Source organism: Dromaius novaehollandiae, chromosome 9, assembly GCF_036370855.1.
Source record: "Dromaius novaehollandiae isolate bDroNov1 chromosome 9, bDroNov1.hap1, whole genome shotgun sequence".
Lineage (NCBI taxonomy): Eukaryota > Metazoa > Chordata > Aves > Casuariiformes > Dromaiidae > Dromaius > Dromaius novaehollandiae.
Window position 1 is genome coordinate 20,352,607 of NC_088106.1, and position 22,580 is coordinate 20,375,186.

General features: G+C 38.5%; 1 protein-coding gene across 1 annotated transcript in view; it reads right to left on the bottom strand.

The window, feature by feature from the left end:
- COL4A3 (collagen type IV alpha 3 chain) overlaps positions 1–22,580 on the bottom strand; it is a 68,283-nt gene that overhangs the window by 10,127 nt on the left and 35,576 nt on the right. Inside the window, exons 23-44 of the mRNA XM_064516895.1 lie at positions 21,433–21,528; positions 20,987–21,057; positions 19,572–19,760; positions 18,466–18,634; positions 17,120–17,212; positions 15,866–15,970; positions 14,752–14,849; positions 13,195–13,345; positions 12,943–13,056; positions 11,990–12,157; positions 10,736–10,825; positions 10,021–10,155; positions 9,225–9,323; positions 7,539–7,628; positions 6,822–6,961; positions 5,571–5,697; positions 5,201–5,281; positions 4,117–4,215; positions 3,119–3,169; positions 2,072–2,257; positions 1,355–1,485; positions 900–972 (exon numbers count right to left, since the gene is read on the bottom strand). Coding sequence (XP_064372965.1) covers positions 900–972; positions 1,355–1,485; positions 2,072–2,257; positions 3,119–3,169; positions 4,117–4,215; positions 5,201–5,281; positions 5,571–5,697; positions 6,822–6,961; positions 7,539–7,628; positions 9,225–9,323; positions 10,021–10,155; positions 10,736–10,825; positions 11,990–12,157; positions 12,943–13,056; positions 13,195–13,345; positions 14,752–14,849; positions 15,866–15,970; positions 17,120–17,212; positions 18,466–18,634; positions 19,572–19,760; positions 20,987–21,057; positions 21,433–21,528 — 2,556 coding nt within the window. The remainder of the gene's footprint in view (positions 1–899; positions 973–1,354; positions 1,486–2,071; positions 2,258–3,118; positions 3,170–4,116; positions 4,216–5,200; positions 5,282–5,570; positions 5,698–6,821; positions 6,962–7,538; positions 7,629–9,224; positions 9,324–10,020; positions 10,156–10,735; positions 10,826–11,989; positions 12,158–12,942; positions 13,057–13,194; positions 13,346–14,751; positions 14,850–15,865; positions 15,971–17,119; positions 17,213–18,465; positions 18,635–19,571; positions 19,761–20,986; positions 21,058–21,432; positions 21,529–22,580) is intronic.

Here is a 22,580-nt window from a genome sequence, read left to right on the forward strand (position 1 = left end):
AATATGAAGCTGTATCCAGATTATTCTTCCACAGCGGTGCTGGAAATTAAAAAATAGTTTTGTCAGCAAGTCAGGAGACTTGACTGACTGTACCAGTGAATGAGGGCTTTTGCTTAAGAAAGCATAATTACTGCCCACATAGTGACTTTTAAAATTAGAACTACAAATTTAAAATACACAATAATTAACATGAAACACAAACCAATGGGCTAAACAGATAAAGACAATTTTATGTCATTGTGAATTTTGTAATTGAAAATGAAAGTATTTGAGTGAGGCAGATCCGTATCAGATTTAAACCATCAACCAGAAAAATGTGTAAATTACAAGGATTTTTAGCCACCCACTGATCCAGCTAAGCCTCAGGAATACAAAGTTAATGAAGGCAATGAATTTAACAGTGAGTCTGCTGATAAATTAGTGAATGAGATCATAATTGGGCCTATTACAATAGCAAACAGAGGACGCGGGGCTTTGTGTTATAACTACAATTAATGTCGTTGAGTTCTGTAGCTAAGGGGTTGCCAAAAACCACATCTTTTAGCGGTGGTGTGGCATTTCACGTTGGTAGACCCAATCCAAAGTCCCTACATGGCATTAGTCACTGGTAAGCCCTAGGGACAAACTTGTTTTAATGTTGTCTTTAATGGAGGCCATTAAAGTCCTAGCCCTTCCTCACTTTAACATCAGTTTAGACATACCCATAACATTGAACTCAAAGAAAATGACGTCTGATCGAACCTCGTCTCTTAATGAAGGATCTCATTTATAGCTGGTCCATATCCTGCTCTCCTTATAGAAAAGGCTTATGTCTGTAGGACTTCACCTGGCACTACTACAATAATACAACATGTATATGATTGTATTTGGCATACAGAAGTGTATAAATGTATTAATACCTTTTACACCTGGGAATCCAACAAGTCCAGGATCCCCTCTAGCACCAGGAAAACCTGGCTGACCTTCCATTCCCTGCAAGTCAGGTAACATCAATAAATAAATGAGAAGTAGCATTTCCGCACTATAAAGTATATTTTCTTTTAATTCAGAATATTCAAAGCATTATGTCTTCAACTAGAAGCATTATTTGCTCTGTTTGTGACAATGTTAGAAATAGCCAGACCATTGTTAATATTATTCTGTCATAAAAAATGGACGAGGAAATAACAAGCCAGAAATTCACAATAAAATGCCTTTTTGGTCCATAAAAGCCCACAAAAACTACTTTTCATATCCAGTTTAATATCTTTACTCTATTACAAAGTAGTTCCCCCCCCCCACCTCAGGTGTAGTTTTTATGGTAAGAGAAAATTAGCAATGGAGTTAGAAATGAGGAGTATTCCTTTCCACTGACTTTTGGACCTGGCAGACCAATGTTGCCTTTTGGGCCTGTTGGCCCTGGTATGCCATCTGCTCCTCTAACACCTTTGCTTCCTTTCATGCTGGGAGTGGGAAGACCAGGAGGCCCTGGAAAACCGGGAGCACCTGTATGGAAACATCAAAATAAGTAAGGACTACTGACAGTGGCATTTCACAAACATTGAATACAATGCAGTACAACATTCAATGACTCTATTATGGTATTTCACGTTTACTGTCTCTCAGTGATTCCCAAGGAAATATACTGATTCAAAACAAAAAAAAATGTTGACTTCTTTTTCCCTAGCCTGTTAATTTAATTTGAGATCCGAGCTGAGTTCTTTCAGTCCTCTAAAGCACTACAGTTTTTAAACTTTCCTTCAGTTCTAGTTACACCTGTAATAACACTCCTGCTGTCTCATGGCTTTAAAGTTGGCTCTCAGCTGCCCTATGGATAGCAGAGGAAGAAAGCAGAACCATGCAAGTGGGTGGGCCACAAACTGTAGCACTTTTTTTTAATTAACATCACACTGCACAGAAAACTGTGATATTCACAATGGTAACACTGCATCAACTGATAAATAAACTACCTATTTAATGACGAAGCCCTCTGGTGCAGAACTTCTTTCAATCTTGAATTTCGGACAGGCTAAATTCTGCTTTCAATTATCAGTATATCCTTTCAGATAAATAAGGAGTTATAACAACACACCTGGTCTTGCATCTGCACCAGCAATTCCTCTATTCCCTTTTTGGCCAGGAATAGCCATGCCTGTTGCGCCTTGGAATCCTGGGAATCCCATCAAGCCAGGAGGTCCAATGGGTCCTTGCTCCCCCCGACAACCTTTCATACCTGGTGGCCCAGGAAAACCAGGCAGCCCCATGTTTCCTTTGATTCCTGCAGAGTATAAATCATACATAATGCATTTGGGAAAAACTGTCAAGATGGTGAGATGGTGTGATAGCTTTTAAAAACTGGACTACACAGAATATGTGCATTTAGTGTACTGCGAAGGTGGAATTCAGCCGTTGTTTTTAGTACAGAGAAGCCCCAAAAGCAACTTGCGACAGTAAAGGAAAAAGATTGTTGGAAGACAGGATTTACTGCAAAGTAGTGTACAAACTGCTTTTCTGTTAAAATTCCACTTTGGAGTTTGCTCGTACAAAGGAATAAACTTGAAAGGAGAGGGCAGAAAGACCAGAGTATGGAATATTTCTTTATGCAGTAATAAAAAAAGCTAGTTTGAACATCAGAACTTGCAAATCCTATAAAATTAAATTCCAGGTAAAAGTATCAATATGAGTGCTGTAAAATAAGAAAATACTCCAGATGGATTCAGTTTATTCTGATGTTGATCTTAGGGCGAATGGTTAATATACAGAGGGCATGGAAGGAGTTCTTCTTTTTTTTAATAAAGCAAAGCATATCAATGAATTTCTACAGGTCCTAGATGTACAAAACCTAAAAACTAGGAAGTGTCTCCCTAGTCAATTGTTTTTTCTTCTTGAGACTGTGTCAATATAAAAGGAGAGATGGTACCAAATTAAAACGCAATCACTGCACCTTTGCTAAAGTCTTAACTTTACAAGCAAGAACTCTTGGCATTTAATATACAGCATCAAATCATTGATCATAAGCATAGAATCACCCTTTATTTCCTCTAATTCCCTCAGTGCCATTCCTTAAGAAGGATGTGACTTAAGGACAAAGATGACGAGCCTAATATTTAAGCTTCTGCTCTCTGAAAAGACAACCCACCTTTACGACCAGGAATACCTCGCAGGCCAGGGATTCCTCTGCCTGGTACCCCTACAAAATATTAGGTCATATTACACTCAACAGTCCTGAATAACTGCTAGAAAACATCATAGTCACTTAAAATTTCATGCATTTCTTCAATATTCACTGAGTCAAGACTTGCTTATTTTCTACTGGTTCTATCCAGAAATACAAGTGAAATTTTAAGTTTTTCTTTAAAGTGAGAACTCCTATTTCCCAGTCATATTTGAGGTACATTCTAAAATATTAAGCTTTCTCTTTCTTTCAGAGGAAGGAGCAGGAAAAATTCTGCATTTAAGTTAGTTACTAAGAAAAATAAGGGAAGAAACATAAATACTTAAAAAAGAAATTACCTAATGGTGATTACTGAAAACAATATGGAAAAGCATACTAAATACTAGTGAATATCTGCTCAGTATCCTTTTTTATACTCACATACAAAGAAACACGTTTGCTGTAAAACATGAAAACACTTTCTGTCAGAATGCAATGGAGAAATAAATCTGTGGACATTGATGACATCCGGAGTGACATTTAACTGAAAGATTTTACAACACAAGGTCATGGAAAACTTGACTATTGATCTAAGTGTGATCATTCATCACTGGTCCCTTTTATCCTATTTCTAGGTAAGATCTGAGGCTCCTTCTTTAAAAGGATTTTGGTTCTCTTCATCAATTTGAGATTGAACACGTAACTGTTAACATCAATACTGAGGCTCTTGCAGATATTAACACTTGGGGGGCAAATTATGACGAATCACATGTATAATAGAGAAGTAATGAATGCATATGAGATGTTGACAGTATGTACAACAGTTGTGTAGAAAGCCTGTGAATTAAGTTAAGAACCTTCTTCCTATCAATGTATTTTTTGCTCCACAGAAGCTCCTTAGTGATCCTTCCCAAAACTGGGGAAAGTAGGGGAAAAAAAACCCCACAATTTTAAAACAGAATGAAAATATTCCACTGCTGTACCTGGTTCTCCCTTATCTCCTGGGGTGCCAGGCATACCATCCTGACCTTGATTACCTCTTTCACCAACAAGCCCATTTTCTCCAGGGTCTCCAACAGCACCTGTGAATTATAATGCACCAAAATATCATTTTCATGTCCCCCTTTAAAATGCAAAGTAATAGAAGAAATGAGTCACCTTTATTAAAATTTTATTAGTGCAGCTACTTCAAAAATAGTTGCAACTATCTTGGTAACATAAACATTAGTAAAGAGCAGTATCTTATTTTTATTGAGCTCTCTACACTTCAATGGATTTAGGACCCTCATTACTTTCATAGGCAATACCTTCCTGTCTTTCAGAGACATTTTAGGACATGCCTTTGATTTAACCCATGCTGGTGGGACAGGCAGTACAGTTTTTCTCCCTAGGTTTATTACAAATTCAAGCCTTCTCTAAGCAAGGCGTAGATTCTGATCTTTGCCAACTCTGCTGATAAATCAGTGCAAATTCTCTCAAGTCTAGAAAACCACAGCATAATTTAGATGATCACCTGAATATGAAAGCATTCAATGCTCTTTTTGAGGACAAGAACTGGTATTCACTTCAATAAAGTTTGTATTGTATACCTGTCTGTCACTGCATATTTATACGCTTCTCCTTATGCGTACATTAAACAGTTTAATCTTTTCTGTTGCTCTAACAACATCAGCTCTCTTTTCCCTCTTTCTACTCTAACTGTTTTTCTTCTTCTCCTTGTCTAGCTAGATCTTTATTATTCTCTTTCAGGAGGTAGAACAAACCTTTCTTACTACTTATGTGGATATGACGTCTCCTGGAGACTTCTGGATGCAAACAAAAAACAAGAAGTTTTACAATAATGAAAACAAAACTAAGACCTTTTGCCTGAGCTGAACTGATACTTTAAATACAGGCTGGTAAGGACCTTAGCTGGAACTGGAGAAGGTGAACAGAGCCTCATACCCACATAAACAGAGACTCCAACTTCAACTGCAAGAGCAAGAATATCAACTGTCTCATTACAACATATGAAGTGAATAAGAAACCAGGGGGACAGTGATCTGGGGGAGATGCTATAAACCATACCTGGAGGGCCTCTAATGCCCATTTGTCCTGGGAGGCCCTGAAGTCCTTTAGCACCGATACCCCCAAGAAGTCCTACTTGCCCTGTAAGAAGACAGTTTGGGAGAGAAGAAAAGACATTATCACTTGCAGTTCAGTTCAGGACTAGACTCAGACTCAGTTTGCTAACTTTGCTATCATTTCTACTTCGCAGAGCTGTGACAGATCTTTAGCTGACGCAAGCTAGGCTGGCTGTACTGACTACAAAGATGATGCTTAAATTTACAACAGCTGAATATAAACGTGCCACGCCACAGGCACCTCTGTGGTTTATTGAGACACTCTTTTATAGAAGCATGCCTGCATCTCACCACCTCTCTAAAACAAAACATACCTGGGATTCCTGCGCCTCCAGATTCCCCTCTGATCCCATCTGGTCCTGGTACTCCTGTATGTCCTGGCTGACCTTGGGATCCTTTTTCTCCTTTGCTGCCTAAACCTCCTGGGGGACCTCGATCTCCCTGAGAAACAGCAGCCAAACACAAACAGATAAAGAATCACTTATCATTAAATACATTACATTCTAAATATGTACAACAGAAAATGATATATAATTTTAGAGGTTAAGTGAGTATAATCATGGTTCAGTATGATTTTCAGAAAAAAAAAAAAGTAGACTGATATGAAGTCTTCTCATAATACCACTGAGCATTTGGACAAGGAACTACAAACTTTCTTTGATCCGTACAAAGACAACTTCAGTCTTTAGATGCTCTTTTCACCAGCACTTTGTACAAACACACAGACTTCCCTCCAATTGTATTTTAACAGCTCCTCTTTTGATCCAAAAAAACATTTCTTACATAATAGACATATACACAGAACACTGAAATGCACATTTTGCTTTAAATTCTTACTTTTGTGTCAGTCATTTGGATTATAATAGAGGCAGGCAGATGATTGGGTCTGCTTACGTAAATTTAAGACTGACTTGCAAACTCAATCCTACTGTGGCTACCCAGATAATACAGAAACTAAACAGACAGATAGACAGATACAGTGAACTGAAGTACAGCTTACAGCCTGAACCACATATTTCAGATAATCTCATATGTAAAGAGATTGCCAGCTGTTCATCAATCAGAATATGTGGAGCAAAATTTTATTAATTTGATCTAACTTCCATTCAACAATAAATATATATTGCTAAGAAAACAACAATCCATTTTTGTGTAATGCTATTACTAAACTGTCAAAATCAACAATACAATTTTAAGCATCATAATTTTTGCATTTTCTAAAATAATTTTTTTGCACTTCTTAATGTACAAGTATACCTACTGTCAGCTTTTTAAGTGCAAGTCCATGTTCTCAATGGATTAATACCTTTTTCAGAAACATCAAAGTTATTTCCAAGATGTTCTTTACAAATATGACATTCTTGCACACAGAGAAAAATGAAATATAAAGAAGTCAAAAATTCTCCTAAACATTGACATGATATGATTTTAGAACCTCTCATCACTAACGAATAATCTGCTTATCTGCTGCAGACTCTCCAGGTCTTGCTTACAAGTTATTTTGTTTCTACAGTCAAAGGCTCTGCTTATGGGCCAATATGACAGTATGTCCACTGCCCTTATACCTTTGGACCGGTTTCTCCTGGAGGCCCAGGAACTGGATACCCGGGGTCTCCTTTGTCACCTGGAGAGCCACCAGAGCCTACTTGCCCTGAGTCACCTGATGGTCCTGGAAACCCTGGAGATCCTTTCTGTCCTTTGGGACCTAGAAAAACAAAGATATTGATACCATTCTTATAAGGATCATAACTGCACAAAACACATTATGTTTTGCGAAATTCTGCTTGTATTTTCCGACACTGACTTTTCATTAAAGTGCTTTGTACAATAAGTGATTTTAATTCTAAGCACATTTAAAGAGGTCTTTACATTTAACAATATACAAATTAAAGAGGTTATATTTCATTTATTACTTCTAAGTAAAGCTTACAGACAGAAAGACTTATGATCACTGGGCTAGCACGTGATTACAAAGACATGTAGAAGCACTATATAGTGCCATATCCTCACTAATTCTTGCCCTGTACTCTCCAAAAAATGATTACAGACTATATGCTGAGATGGACAGTTGGAACACATTTATTAACATCATAACTAGAGAGGGAGAACTACATTCTGCAATTCAAGCAACTATGTGGGTGGGTAGAAGTTTACAGGTACTGGAAAGAATAAGTCCCAGTCTGAGTAAATATTGTGTAGTCCGCTTACAAGAACTGCTCAGATCTGTGTAAATGCTTCTACACAATTCTATGAATTTGTAACATGGTTTGATAGAAAATAACCTGGAATTCCCATGTCCCCTATGTTTCCTGGTGCTCCTGGAAATCCTTGTCCTCCAGGAATCCCTGGAAGACCCATAAATCCTTTGACACCTGTAAGATGAAGAAATAGACACTATTTTCACATCTTTGGTTTAGACGCTGGCTGGCTGGTAGAGCTGTCATAAATACAAACTCTTTGTACTTGTATTTGTACAAAGTACTTTGTATTTGACCTCACACCCTGACATGGTATCTTATTATTTTATAAATCAACTCACAGGTGAAGTATAATTCTTCCTCTTGCCCCAGACACACATAAAATTATCATTACTGTTACTGAAAAGTCAAGACAAAAAAAAAAGCATCTCATGTATCGACTTTAACATAATAAGGCTTGTGATCATTCACAGTATTTATGGGTGGAAACTGCAATATACCTTTGCAAGTTTTCATCACGACCAGGAATGTGTTTACACATTCGACACTTTCTTTGTTTCTCTGAGTTCGGTTAGGTTTCTGAGCACATCACAATCACACTACTACTTAGTCATTACACACTTCTCAGGACTATATATTTAAGAATTTTTTTCCATGTCTTGGGCTGTTTTTCCACTCACTTCTCTTTAGCTTAGTCTTGTATCAATGTCAGTTTGTTTTAGTGTAATGACTGCAAGGTCTGGTTGCATTTAGAGTGTCCCAATGCCTAAACTCTAGGGTAGAGGCAACTAAACATTTAGGTAGATCAGTCTGATTTCTTCCATAAGAAGTCAGACAGCACTGCAGCATTCGCAGTTTTTCCTGTGATGGCTACACTACAGTGACTACAAAGGATGTTGATAAAAATATAGTAGTAATGCTACAGTGACATATAGCATGGATTACTGCCATCATGACAAAGGCCATTTTGACTACAAGTCTAAAATTATTTGTAATTGTCTAATTGACACAATTTCTAAGAATCTATTTATAGTACGTATCATATAACTTCTAGAAAGAAGTTATGTCAAAGAATCAAAAATACAGAATACAAAGAGGGAAAGATATTTTATTAACATTATTTTGAGAAAATAGATGCACTGTCTCACTCAAGGGCCAACATGTATCATTATGTATTAGGTTAATGGAAGAGCAAAACTTTGAGAAATGTCTTATATAGGATTGTAATTTATACATGTTTATTTTTAAGACTGCTCTTCAGTGAAAGCCTGGCAGCTTTCATAATATGTCATACATGCAGGCTTTCAAAAAGGAAGTAGAACCACACTGAAATACAAAAAGCTCCTAAAATAATTTTACATTCAACTTTAATGTAAAACTTTCAGAATTCTTACTGTTTCTTTATAATATTGGGAATTCAGACTTTTCTTCAGTTTTATAAATACTAATTTTAGTTCATTTGTCTCATCAGATTTTGGATTCTAAAGTTATTATTCAGGATCTCATATTACTTTTCTATTAATTGCCTCAAATTAGATCAGATAATGGTCTGTATTTGGAAGAAAACAAAGAATCATTTGGTGGTAGCTACTATAACTTTCAAACAGCAGTTTTTGCAATTGCTCAGCTTCAGAATACTTGAAAGAGCTTCAGAGTTAACACAGAGAATGTAGTTTTGCTACTGAAGCTGATTTTGTGTGTTAGTGTTGAGGTAATATTAACCTCTACCCTTCATCTGATACAGCAGTTTTCAATATAGATACTCCATACCTGGTAGGCCAGGTATTCCTTCTGACCCAACAAGACCTGGTGGTCCTTGCACACCTGCATCTCCTTTTTCTCCTCTTAGACCCATCCTTCCTTGAAATCCTAAAACAAAGTTCCATAAAACAAAGTTCCATAAAAATAGAACTAAAAAACAGTATCTTGGAATACAGGCAAAAGCCTCTTAAAAATAACAGAGAAGCAGAATGGAACATATGATCTTCAGCCTGTAAACAAACCAAAGCAAGACACAAGCTCACAGTTAATGTTTTTAGTATTTCTCATATGGACACAGATGGAAGTTCTGGAAAGTTTCTACAGGAAAAGTCTACAGAAAAAGCCAGACAGAATTAGTTAAGCATGCACAACTCACATACAGAGAGTCTATATTAACACTGCAAACAGAAGAGTTCTCCTGACAGTCAATTATTTCTCAACAGACTCAATTTCTTTGCAGTCCAGCATCTAGTTGGTGAGCACACCCATTTTTGTGTTCATGGGCTACTGAATGTGTTGAAATATGACTATATAGGATGCATATATGTAAGTTTCCTAGTACTACTGAAATATTATTACTGATTTGACATTACGCTGAGAGGGTTTTTAAGGAATATGCACTTGTTTAAATGGAAATAAATATTCAGAGTAATATCCAACTATCCAATTAATAAAAAGGCAATTACAATGCACTAATTATTTCAAAGCTTTGTGAATACTTTGAGCACTTGAATCAGTTTCTTTCAAGTGTTAGAGCCCACTAGAACTGCAACATAGTTTTGAATGACAGAGCAACAATGCATACCTTTTGAGCCTTGTTCTCCTTTATTCCCAGTACTAACCAAGGTCTCGGATGGTCCAGGAAAACCTTTATCACCGGGTTCACCTTTTTGTCCTAGAAATCCTTTTCTTCCCTTTAGTCCCGGGAAGCCAAAAGAACCTGCAATAAAATAAAAGTAATTATTCTGATGAAATCATACCAACTGATAACATATATAAAGGATTCAATGAAACTCCTGTCTTTAAGAGTAACTAAATTTGTAGATATGCATGCCAGATAACAAACTAAAACAGCTTCTTAATTACTCCAGTCATCAATGAAACATCTATGATGATGGATCATGGCAAGAGACTATAATTATGTATTATAATGAGTAAAAATATAGTACTAAATCTGTTAGATAGATATAATAAGTTGAAAATAAATTGGATAGACAAAAATAGAGCAAAAAGGTTTCTGTTCTTTGTCTAGCAACATTCCCAGCCATTTTCACAAGTATCCATGAAACTAAAAAGGTGGTAATTCAAAACTGTTAAAAGAAAATGTGTTGTCACTTAGTTTGCAGACTACACAACATACTGAAGCCAAGGATTTAGCAAGACTCCAATTTTAGTCATTAACTGTGCAGCAGGAGTACTCAGGAGCAATAATATACAATGAGATGGATCACAAGACTACTTCAGCATTAAAGTTCCTATAGTCTTAAGTAATAACGAAGGCAGATACTATGGCCACTTGCCTCTGCTACCCGGGTTGCCTGGGCTTCCAAATGCGCCAGGTGGTCCAGGAACTCCTAATGGGCCCATGACACCTGGCTCTCCCCTTGGGCCTATGGAAACGAAGCAACAGGAACATATTTTGTTGGTATTTGATCAGTGAAAGAACATTACTTTAAAAAATTACATATGTGCCTGTCAGTTAAGCAGTTAATTGTGTCTTTTCATTTTCATTTTATTCCCTTCTGATCCTCCATTTCTTTAACATACTTGTAGAAGCCAGTTTTGTAGTCTTTAACCACATGAATAGCACTTGCACCCAAACAACCTAGGTAAGTAACAACGATTTAACTGACAGTGAGTATCGTGCCTCAGAGATATTCACACAGGGCTGGGAGATCTGTCACAGGATGTATGGGAATGCTGTTCCTTTCTGGCCCAGGAGTTAGAGGCCAGCTGGAATATGACAGCTCATCTCAAATGACGCTAGATGCCTATGTTTAGGCTGCTGAGTCAAGCCCTACATATTTACAGGTTGTGTATCTAAAAAGGCATATGTCACCTCTTTCCCACAGGATAATGAATGGTTTGAGAATACTGAAAAAACATTGTCAGAAATAAGAAGCATAACATATGTGATTTATTTTCTTCTACAGTATCAACTTTGAACAAATTTCTGAAAAAAAAACTACAAAGATTTACCTGCCTTATTTAAAATCAGCTCTGGCTAACAAGACAGAGTTTGATCTGAGCCACAACTCCATCAGATTCAAGATCTGAACTTGCCTTTTTTAGAAAAAGAAGATGGCACTGACAAGTTATCTGTTTGAAAAGGGAGGCTGAATAAGAACTTCTGCTAAATACTACTGACTGCTACTACTAACATTCTTCTAAATGTTAGAAGCCATTTCTTCTAAACACTAAATCCTTCTGCTACTGTTCCATTATGCTGGGGAGTCACTTTGAATGATAGCTAGTTAACGTCCTGCTGCAAGGACATTACTGTACAGAAAACAATGGCAGGTATCCTTCTATTCTCAAAAAGCTGCTTTAGAAAATTCAATACTGTGTCATGACAACCTCAAGATACACTTGCCATTCAGGGAATGCTGATCAATTTGTTTTCCATACAGATCTCAATGATATATGAAAGCTGAACATCTGTCTTTTAATCGAAAAATATTTCTGCATCTTCAATCTGGAAAAGCATGACTGACACCATTCTGCAGAGATTGATTTAATTCCTATGGCAAAATATGTATTTGAGGAATCCTTACCTGGCACACCAGAGATTCCTGGCCTTCCAGACTGTCCCTTGGGACCAGGTAATCCTGCATTTCCCTGAGGACCTATTAGTCCAGGTTCCCCAGGGTTTCCAAAGATTCCTGGGATACCCAGGCCAGGAGGGCCTAGTTTTCCTTTTGAACCTAGCAAACCTCTTCCTCCTAAGAAAAATGCATGATACAGTATGTATGGCACATCTTCCTGGGAAAGAAACCATTATCATCGCCATCTTGCCATCATGAACATGAAATTCTTCTTGAACTCTGCGAGTTTTGCCTGCATGAGGACTATACAGAAGATCTATAAGATAACATACTTATTCAGGCAAGCAATTAAAAAAAAAAACCCCAAATCCAAGAAAAACTCCAAACCAAAAACAGAGCAGACAATCCTATTGTTTCTCAGAAAAATACAGTTCTGCATTTATCCTCCAAACACTGCATTTTCATTCATCACCCAGGGAAAAAAAATCCTTCTGAGATTATCCATACAAGAAGGATTGAGCTTGGTGCCTAAGACTATCCCCTCTTGGAAGGGATATCATAAACAGTATATGCAGGTACTATGAGCCCCTGAATTCGTTTTCCACACAGCTGAGCTCTTGCTCTGGTCTTCCTTTGTCCTCTGCTACATTGCACTAAGCAACCTAAGGTCAGCCCCATATAAGAAGAGGTCACTGAAATATCCTTTTCCTGTGGAATTTGGGCCAGTTTGTGATTACTCTTTGTGCTGTACTACGGAATCTGAATCTTAATCCAGGGAGTTCACTCACCGCATGTTTTCCCTCCAATCTGCAGACAATGGATCTTTTAACAGAGCTCACATTTTCTTGCATACTACTGTATAACCAATATCCATAAAAAACTTCAGTTCCCTCAGACCACTGGAAGGCACAAACACCCAGACCCACCCAGACAAACAGCACATTTAATTCAGAAGGTCCTACCTGGTGGGCCTGTAGCTCCCTCGTCACCTGGCAAACCTGGCAGGCCAATAAGACATTCTGTGGGTTTCCCTGGAAGACCTGGATCCCCAGGAATTCCAGGTGAGCCAGGATCTCCTAAAAGAGAGGAGACTGGTTTCATAATGCTAAAACAGCAGTTTGAAGCTTTGAGAGAACACTGTTTGACTTGGCTTCCCTTTCCTTAAAATATGGATGTAACTTGCTGTGTTCCTTGTGCTTGTTTGACCACAGTACCTCTTAGGCCATCATCACCATCATGTCCAGCGTGCCCTGGTAGGCCTGGAAGTCCTGGAAATCCAGTATCACCTTTTGGGCCAGGAATGCCACTACCTCCAGGTGAACCCATTCTACCTGGCTCTCCAGGAATAACCATGCCTGGATCACCCTGCAACACACAGAGAAATGTAAACAAGCCACATGCAGTACATTTTGTAAATCTAACAAATATCACTTTCTCCATCCTATGGACAGATGGCTTCTTATATTAGGTAATTACCACCAATCCCTGGGGATCTTTCACATTACCATTTGTAATGGCTCCAGTTCAGCAGAGGACTGGATGTTCCCTACTGTCCAGATGGAGGTCCCACACCAGAAGGATAATTCATCTAACCAGCTTTTCAACACTGCCTCCTTACCCTGCTGCAGAAATTGCTACTGAGCAATGCAAGGCACTTCCCTCCAATTGACCTGCACTGCATTAGGATGTTTGCTGTAACTATGAGAAGCTTTGGATGTGTATCTGAAAAATGGAGTGAAATCTGTGCAAGTACAGTTTTTCCTTTATTTTTTTCCTGATAGTCCTATTTGCATCCAAATATTTGTTTAAACAATCAAGGCCAGCATCCAGATACATCTCAGACTACTCAGTCACTGTTTTCTTTTTTCTATCATTCTTCTGAATCGTTTTTTCCATTAAGACTGTTTTTTGTGACAAATGTTCAAAGTCCCTGAAAGGAAAGCTTGGATTGCTTTTTCTTACTGGCTGATTAAACTGCTGGTTGGTGGAGTTTTGAGTACTAACAAATGAATATGATCTTAAAGCAGGCCAGCGGAGCCAAGCTTATACCAGTCATTGATGGTTCATTTGGACCACAAAGGCCACTCCAAATCCAGCTCTTTGATGGCTTCAAGCACAGAATAGATAATTAAAAAAATACCATAAGCCATACACTGTCTGTCATGTCAAGAAACATACAAAAGATAATGAAATATGGACAGACGCAAAAAAAGAAATGCCACCTTTTAAAGACATTCAGGTGTTATTATTTTGGTAAAATTTGGATCCTGATTGCAGAGTAGTCAAGACACTTACATATGCCATCAGTAGCTCAGCTTCTGTTAATCAAGAAGAGTGGTAGCAGATATTACCTCCAACCTACTTCATTTAGGCTTCAGTTCAGTGAAGCACTTACTTGTACTGAATATATATTAACTTGCATTGACCTCCATCAAAAATGTGCTTAATTGCAATTTCTGAAAAAACATCTTTGCAGAAGCTGTGGCCTTCATTATTTGCTGTAAGCAATGCAATAAATATCTTCCTTGTGCTCTGAAAACTGCATTCCCAAAACAGCCCAAACATCTGGAGTTCTGAAATTCTGTATCTGGATTTAAAATTTTGGCTTGAGCTCCCTTTTATAAACAAATTCATTTTGTAGTTTACATGTCACTGGTTAGGAAATAAAAAATTATATTCCTTATGCCTCTTCTTATTTTGCTTAGTGTCACTTAATGAATGGGACTTATGGAAAAGTTGTGTATGTGTATGTGCTGTATTTCTAACCAAACCTTTCCTCCTGGTAGTCCTAGATTTCCAGCCCGGCCTGGATCTCCAATCTTTCCTTCACAACCTGGTGACCCTCTTCCTCCCGCAAGTCCTTTATCTCCTGAAAAATGAGAATCAAATGGCAGCGAAAATGCTATGGTTATCACCATGGGTTTTTTTGCAAATAGGTATTTGTATGGATGTGGTTATGAAGCTCTGGTGCTAACGTAGGTTACACGAAGACGGCATCTTGATTTCAGAGCTGATGCAACATGCTGAATCTTATTCCTCACATATTCACTCAACATTGATTGTAATACGGCTCGGTTATTTAGTTTTCTTTTACCTGCCTTAAAAAAAATCCAAACAAAAATGAACAGATTCAGTAACTGATAAATGAAGCATTTCTGGTATCTATTCCTTACTATTTTCTCCAAAAAGCAACATGGCAGTGGTTTTAGAGTCAGAGATTTCAATTTTTTTTTCCTGGCAGGATTACAGAAATGGCTCCAAATATTTCTAGTGTCCGAAGACATTTTAAAAGTGGGGCATGACAGCATGAGGAATGGCCACATTCACAGCATTCAAAACTTTCTATTACCTTCACATTAGAGCAGGTACTGCACTGTACATAACCAAAGTTGATAAAAAATAAAGTACTAGCATTTATGCAGCTCTGTCTCTGTAATATATAGACAGGTAAAGATAATCCATCTGATATAAGTGTGGCGCTCAGACGAACTGCACCTGTTTGGCCAGTTTTGCAAGAAGCATCAATGTCCTGTCCCTCTTCTGACAATAACATGGAATCTACTTCAAAGAGAGCCTGTTTTGGATATCTCTGCACTTATTCAGAGGGTACCTCTTACCAGCAAAGCCTTAGAAACATCTTTTAAAATATTTTACTACTGACAGCTTTGATACTTGACTCTGAAATACTTCAAAATATTGTAAATTTACAATTTATAAGCCCAAAGGCAGAAAATTTTAAGAGTACTAAAAAATACCTGCCTGTCTGACTAACGTTAATTGATTTTTTTTAACTTCTTGGTTGTTTTTAATCTGGAGGGAAAAAAAAAACAAACTAGTAGAAGACAGTTAAAAAAAAGAAAAAAAGGATCAAAGAGAGTATTTTACCTTTTGGACCAGAGTTTCCAGGAAATCCAAGCCCTGGAAAGCCTGTGTCACCTGTTGGCCCTGGGTGTCCTGAATCACCTGGTTGACCTCTAGCTCCAACTCTGCCTGTACAAAGAAAACAAGTGAGCTCTGATGCATCTTGCCATGGAACTTCAAAATATAATGACTGGGCATTCACTAGTTTATCATTACTGATTAGGACATCACTGTAGATAAATTCATCAGAACATATGCACTATTTCTCCTCCACAACAGGTTCTCAGAGTTAAAATGCTAATCTCTTTGTTGACATTATCAAACCAGGCACAAGTCTGTAAGTTAAGCCTTTATGCAATCTGCCCAAGTCTCAGACTTGCACAAACAACTATGTGTAGATAAAAATTTTCTGCTTGTTGAGAACATGCTAACACATATTACAGGCTCAGAACAGAAACAAGTGTAAGAATAGAAGCTACCATAAAGCTGACAAAAGATTCTCCCATGCTATTCAGGGCAGCTTTAAGGACTCTTGTTCTACAAAACCAAAGCAAAGAGACCTTATAGTTAACCTGGTTCTAGTTCATTGTCTTTCTAGGCATTATAAATTCTGCAACATGTAAGACACCAGCAAGCAAAAAATCCCTCCCAAAACCCACCCAAAAAGGAAACCCTGGCTCACAGTATCTTAGAACAATGGTTAGTAACAGTCACTTGAAAACAGAACCTGGAAACTCAGTCATACAGCTACTTTTTCTAGCAAGCTTGCAAATACCTTTACAAGATTTTCTTACTGTGCCCCTACAAGACATATGACAGCCCAAGGGCTTTAGGAAGCTTAAGAATGCTTTAAGCTAATTTTGGTCGTCCTCCTTTGAGGGCTGCAGCAGACCCAACATAATTTAGGATAGGATCTGTCAAAATTATGCCGGAGGCTCCTTCCTGGATATGAGAGCTGCAGCATGTGCACCAGAGGTTTCTGGTTATCTGAGGATCTGAGTCATAGCATAGCACTGCTTGGAATCCCTGTCATACTGCAAATTGTGGACATGTCCCCTGTGCCCTTCCCGTTCACACTCACATTCTCTTCCCCTAGTTTTCCTGAAAGGGAATGTTATGGCCAATTCCACAGTTTCTTCACCATGGAGATCAGTTTTACAGTTCTACAGCTTTTTACAGTTACAAAATAACCCAGTAGTTTTATCTGGCCAGAGCTGGGAGAGATGTCCCAGCTAGACTATCTCTGAATTTTGCTGTATTTAGTGTAGACACACTCACCAGGCACTCCGGGGAGTCCAGGTAAACCAGCTGGTCCCTGTGGTCCTGGTAATCCAGGTAATGGAGTTATCATACTGGTTTCTCCTTTCAGACCTTCAGCAAATACATAATCAAAGCTTACAGAGGTTTATGGTTTGGAAATGTGTAATCTTAAGCATTTAAAAATATAAGTCAGCAATCTACTCGGTTAAAAATGCAGTCTTCCACACTTCCCATATATCTGAATCTCCAACAGATTTTGAAAAGCCTTTGCATCCTGACTTCATAATAGCAGAAGCATTTTATTGATACCAAGCCGATCTCAAGCTCTCCTTTCAGCCCTGCTGCAGACTAGTGGAGATCCAGAAAAGGAAGCACAGAGTCAGCAGAAAAATGATGCAATTAAGAGATGCTTAATCAGCAGCTGCACTCCATAAAGATTTAATAGGTGTCATGTTCTCCTGGATGAAACGACAGTGAAAACACATCAATGACTCCACATTTGGTTTGGACTGGAAAGATTTCAAGCCACTGAATAAGAGCTATTGTTGAAGGCCCTCAGAAGAAACTAAAAAGAAACAAAAAACCTCACAAATAACAATATGTCCAACAGATTGCTGTAAATTTTCAAATATTGGAAGCAGCGTGACAACACCAGAATGAGTCTCAAAGATGCCTTGTTCTAAACATTCAAATAGACACACACTGATAATTTCATCCCAGAGGATAGCAAACTCGTATCTTAAATCAGATGTCAATAGCACAGACATATGGTGTCCAACCTATCAAAGCAGTTATGAGCACTAAAACACACAATCCCATGGATTTAAAGTTCAAAAATCTCTTTAAGACGCCTTGACTATATCTCTTCTGTCCAACTTTGGATTCTTCCAGATTATACTTGGCTATAAATACACCAGTATGTTTTTGGCACTCAAAAGTGATTGTCTTTTATATTTTCCCCTCATGACTTAAGCTCATACTGACAATGCTGACTGGATCTATATTAAAAATAGATTTTTTTTCCATGGTAAAGACAGTCAAGCATTGGAACAGGTTGCCCAGAGAGACTGTGCAGTCTTTCATCCTTGGAGGTTTTCAAGACCCTACTGGATAAAGTGCTGAGTAACCTGGTCTGATCTCATAGCTGACCCTGCTCTGTGCAGGAAGTTGGACTGAACACCTCATGAGGTCCCTACTGTCTTCAGTGGAATCAAATCTGGAATAATGCTTAGAAATGGAAATCTCATTCCAAGATAAACTTCCTATGTTTCATAAATCATTTCTGTGCCTTCAATCTCCCTCTGCAATTTCAAACAAGTACTCTTTAATATAGGTAAAGAATGGTAAAATCAGAAGTTACAAACCAGTTTCTCCAGGTAATCCAGGTGGACCAGATACTCCTTTAGAGCCTTTGAGACCTCTTGTTCCTTGTGGTCCATATCCTGGCGGTCCAGGAAGCCCCATCTCTCCAGCAAGACCAAGATTACCAGGCAATCCTGGTAGTCCTCTGTCTCCTTTTGAACCAGCTAATCCCTATTAATGATTACACATATGTGTATACCAAGCATGACTTGTGTTCCATGCCAGCTTTCATAACAAAATGTCTGATTTTCTGTATGACTATAATATCAAATTATTTTAACAACAAAGTAGCTCTGCTAATTTAAGAGGAATTATTCATCTGATTTACTTACGACTTCTGATTAAAAGAATATGGATTTCAATAATAACCACTATGAACAGAGGGCATTTATTCATCCTTTCTATTAAAAGAGAAAGAGTGCAAATAAATATAAAGAGCTTGATTTTCAACCCCTGTGGCATTATACTGTACACCTCTTCTATAAGTTTGGGGGGAAAAAAAATCAAAAACTCAGCTCTGATTCTCCTTGAATACAGGCTTGGAGAGACTTATACCTGAACCACTCTTACAGTTTTTCAACAAACACAGCACAACAGTTGTTAGGTTTTTATTCTGCTGAACAAAGAGCTCTGCTCTAAGGATCCTAGTCTCATGGTGGTGTCTCCCAGCTTTTATTGTTTCTCTCAGCCCTGATTAAAGACTAACTCCTGAAGACTGAACATGAATTATTTCGAGCAGATGATCATTTCATTTTAAGCATCATCAGTGGACAGGAAAATTGTCATTATTATTTTTTCATATTCATCCTAGGAATTCAAGCCAATGCTCCAATTTAAATACCCGAACTAAAAGCACAACTGACCACTGAGGTTTCTCCAGCAACATGAGTCTACCAGAACTCACCTCTTGCTGGTACTACATAACAATATTTACTCTCATTCTTTCATTTCCCCTTATGTATATTGGCTGCTATAGCTGAGCATATTATCACTAAATCAGATAGAGGATATTCAGTTAAAATATCTGAATAGATTAAACAGATTGTACAGGGGTTATTGACATAGTTTTCCATGAGTTCTACAATTATTGTATATAGTGTATACCCACCTGTTCACCTTTAGAACCCTTTGAGCCTTTAGAGCCAGGTCTTCCCAGAAATCCACTTGAACCTTTTCTTCCTTTGTCTCCCTCAGTCCCTGGATCTCCTTGCTCACCTTTTGGCCCTTCTGGATACACGTATCCTGGATCACCTTTTGATCCTTTACGTCCTTGATCTCCTTTAAAACCTGGAAGTCCCTGGAACAAAGTGATCAACAGAATTTATGTGCTCGATATACGTCAACTGTTCTCAAGCTTTCCTTTTAAGTAAATATCTGAGGGTGGCTCTCTTCATTCTCATTTCTATTTGCTGTAACTGCATACCCCAGCAAGCAGGGTTTTTTTTCTGCCTTTACTCTTTTTGGCCCTGATTGTCATCTCATTTATATTACTGTAAACAGGAATAATGCAGGATCATTTAATGGATGAGACTGTTGGCTATGTGTTTGTGCTTTTGTGGCACAAAAGAAAGGACAAGAAAATACCATGAAAGTATCTGATCAGAGATTTCTCTTCCACCTGGAAATATCTCCCAGGGACTAAAGCTGCCACAGTGGGCTCTGTCTGCTGTTAACTCCTGGTCTCTCTTCTTTCCCCCTCAGGGTACAACGTGGAGCTGAAAGCACACTGGCCTCTAGTGATCTTGGGCTAATGAACCCTTGGGAGCCTTTGGGAAAAGTTTGTTAGCAGGCTCTTTCATTCTGCATTTGTATGGCACTGAGCACAATGAATTCTTGTGTGCGACTGTTTTGTACTGGGCAGTACCGAAGAGTTCCAATAGTAATTCCTCAAAAATAATTATTACTACAGGCACAACTTAGAAGAGCCAAATGGTATGCCTGTGGCAGGTGTCTGCCTTCTCTCTTCAGCAAGTTCCCCAAGAGGGAATGTCCTTTGCATCCTTGAAGTGGGTACTATGAGAAGCAAGTTCCTCTACGCAGCTGAGGCTCTGGGAAGCCCTGAGTCTGCTGGACACAAGATCTGTAAGAGGTCTGACTAAGATCACAGAGAGCGCACAAATTATCTGCTTTACAGCCACTGCCATGATTATAGCATTACGCAGATGTACAGGAGCTAGTTGTAAATTAGCTAGATCAGGCAGAAGCAGTCTAGCCATCCTGAAATACAGCACAGGTTAATCACCCAGGTATTTACCAGCCTCATGCATCAGGCTTGTACCACGAGCTGAACTTCCTACAGCACTAAGCAAACCAGGCTTATTTAAATATAGGTCAGCTATGTTCACATTACAATCACTACTTAGGCCTGCCATGCAGACACATTCACTATCATCACTAAGGAGAGACAACTGTTGTGATCAGCTGGTATGCCACTGCATGTAACACCAGCCAAGATGTTTCTCTGAAATAATTTTTGTAGAATCTGAAAAATAAACTGAAAGTCATAAATAACCCAAGTCTTACCTGAGGCCCTGGAAACCCCGGTGCTCCTGGAGAACCTGGAGATCCTTTGGGACCTGGTGTTCCTTCTCTACCTGCAAGAGAAAGCATCTTTTGTACAGAAAAATTAAAACAAGGAAATGGATTTCAGCAAGCTCTAATAACCACACCTAGCCCTGAATGTTACTGCCTCTCCCATTTACTGCATGAGCTCAGATTGACCTGGCTTCAGGCTGCACCTCAGCCCAATAGTATTCTAGCTTCAGCCTTTTAGGGCTTCTGTTTGTATCAGTGCACAGAGCTGCATAATGCTATGTTAAATCATCACATCCTCAGGGCTAGATCAAGGATCTCTAACACAGGCTTATATTGCAAGTTGTGGACATGCCTGCACCAGTCTTGATTCTTATGCAAAAACCAAAAGCATTATCATGTCCCACTATCCCCTTAGGAACACCAAGATAATATACCATATATGCCATCTTGGCCATGTGGCCCAGGAGAACCAGGAAGACCAGGTGCTCCTGGAATATAGCTGCAATCAGTACACACGCAAGCTTCATCACCTAGAATGAAGTTGTATATTCATTAATTGTTCTATAGCAAGTTATTCCTAAGTTTAACTAACGTATTGCATTATTTGGTATAGAGGATGGCTAATATTTTTTGGCCAAAGAGCTATACAAAAATGGCTTTAATTCTGTTTGTGTATCAAACTTTGCATGCCTTAAAAAAATCACTTCCAATACAGTATACATTTTCCTGTGGTCAGACAGCAACTATCAGAGCTGACTACATTCAGTTGAAAATGTAGGAACATTCACTTGATTTTTTGAAGTCAAGTTTCATTGAACTAGTTGCATACAATCACTCTGCTGATAGGCCAAATTCTCTCAAAAGGAGAAGCTAAAGGATTTGAGATTGATGTCCTTTGGGGGGTTGGTAAAAGATACCATTTCTAGTTCCTTCTCTCAAAGAGCAACTATTGGTGAGCAGATATAACACTGCAGGAACGTGAAAACCCCACCCACCCATAATCATTGTTTGTCCCAGTGGAGATCTACACTCTGGCTGCAGTGTGGGACAACTGGTGAGCAGCAGTGGCACACTTACTGCTTTTTTAGTTGCTGTTCACTAAGAGAGGAAGACATTTTGCTACCCTTAGTGGATTTTCTTCACCCTCTGAACTCATCAAATGTCATGAGAGGTCATTTCTGAATTTCATGAGGACTCATGAAGATTGCCAGATTGTACCATCTATTTCTGAGTGCTAGTTTTAAGGAAGGATATAGAAATGACAAAAGTAATTTTTCCACTCAGCTATGCATCTTGGTTTTCAGTTGAAAAGGAAGGACCGGTAGCTACCAACACAATCCAGTCCTGATCTCACTCAGGGAAAGCACTTCCATGTAAAAAATACGGTACATGGAAGCAAAATGAGACCTGACAAAGAAGAAGAGAATATATATACTCCTGCACTGAGACTGAACAAAATTTTTTTCTACTCCTGTCTTATTTCTCCTAAATTAGAACAGCTCTCTCAAATATGGAAGGGTTTGCTGCAGAATGGTAAGAGTTCACGGTGTTTCTGACATTTTGTTACTCCACATCTGAGGGA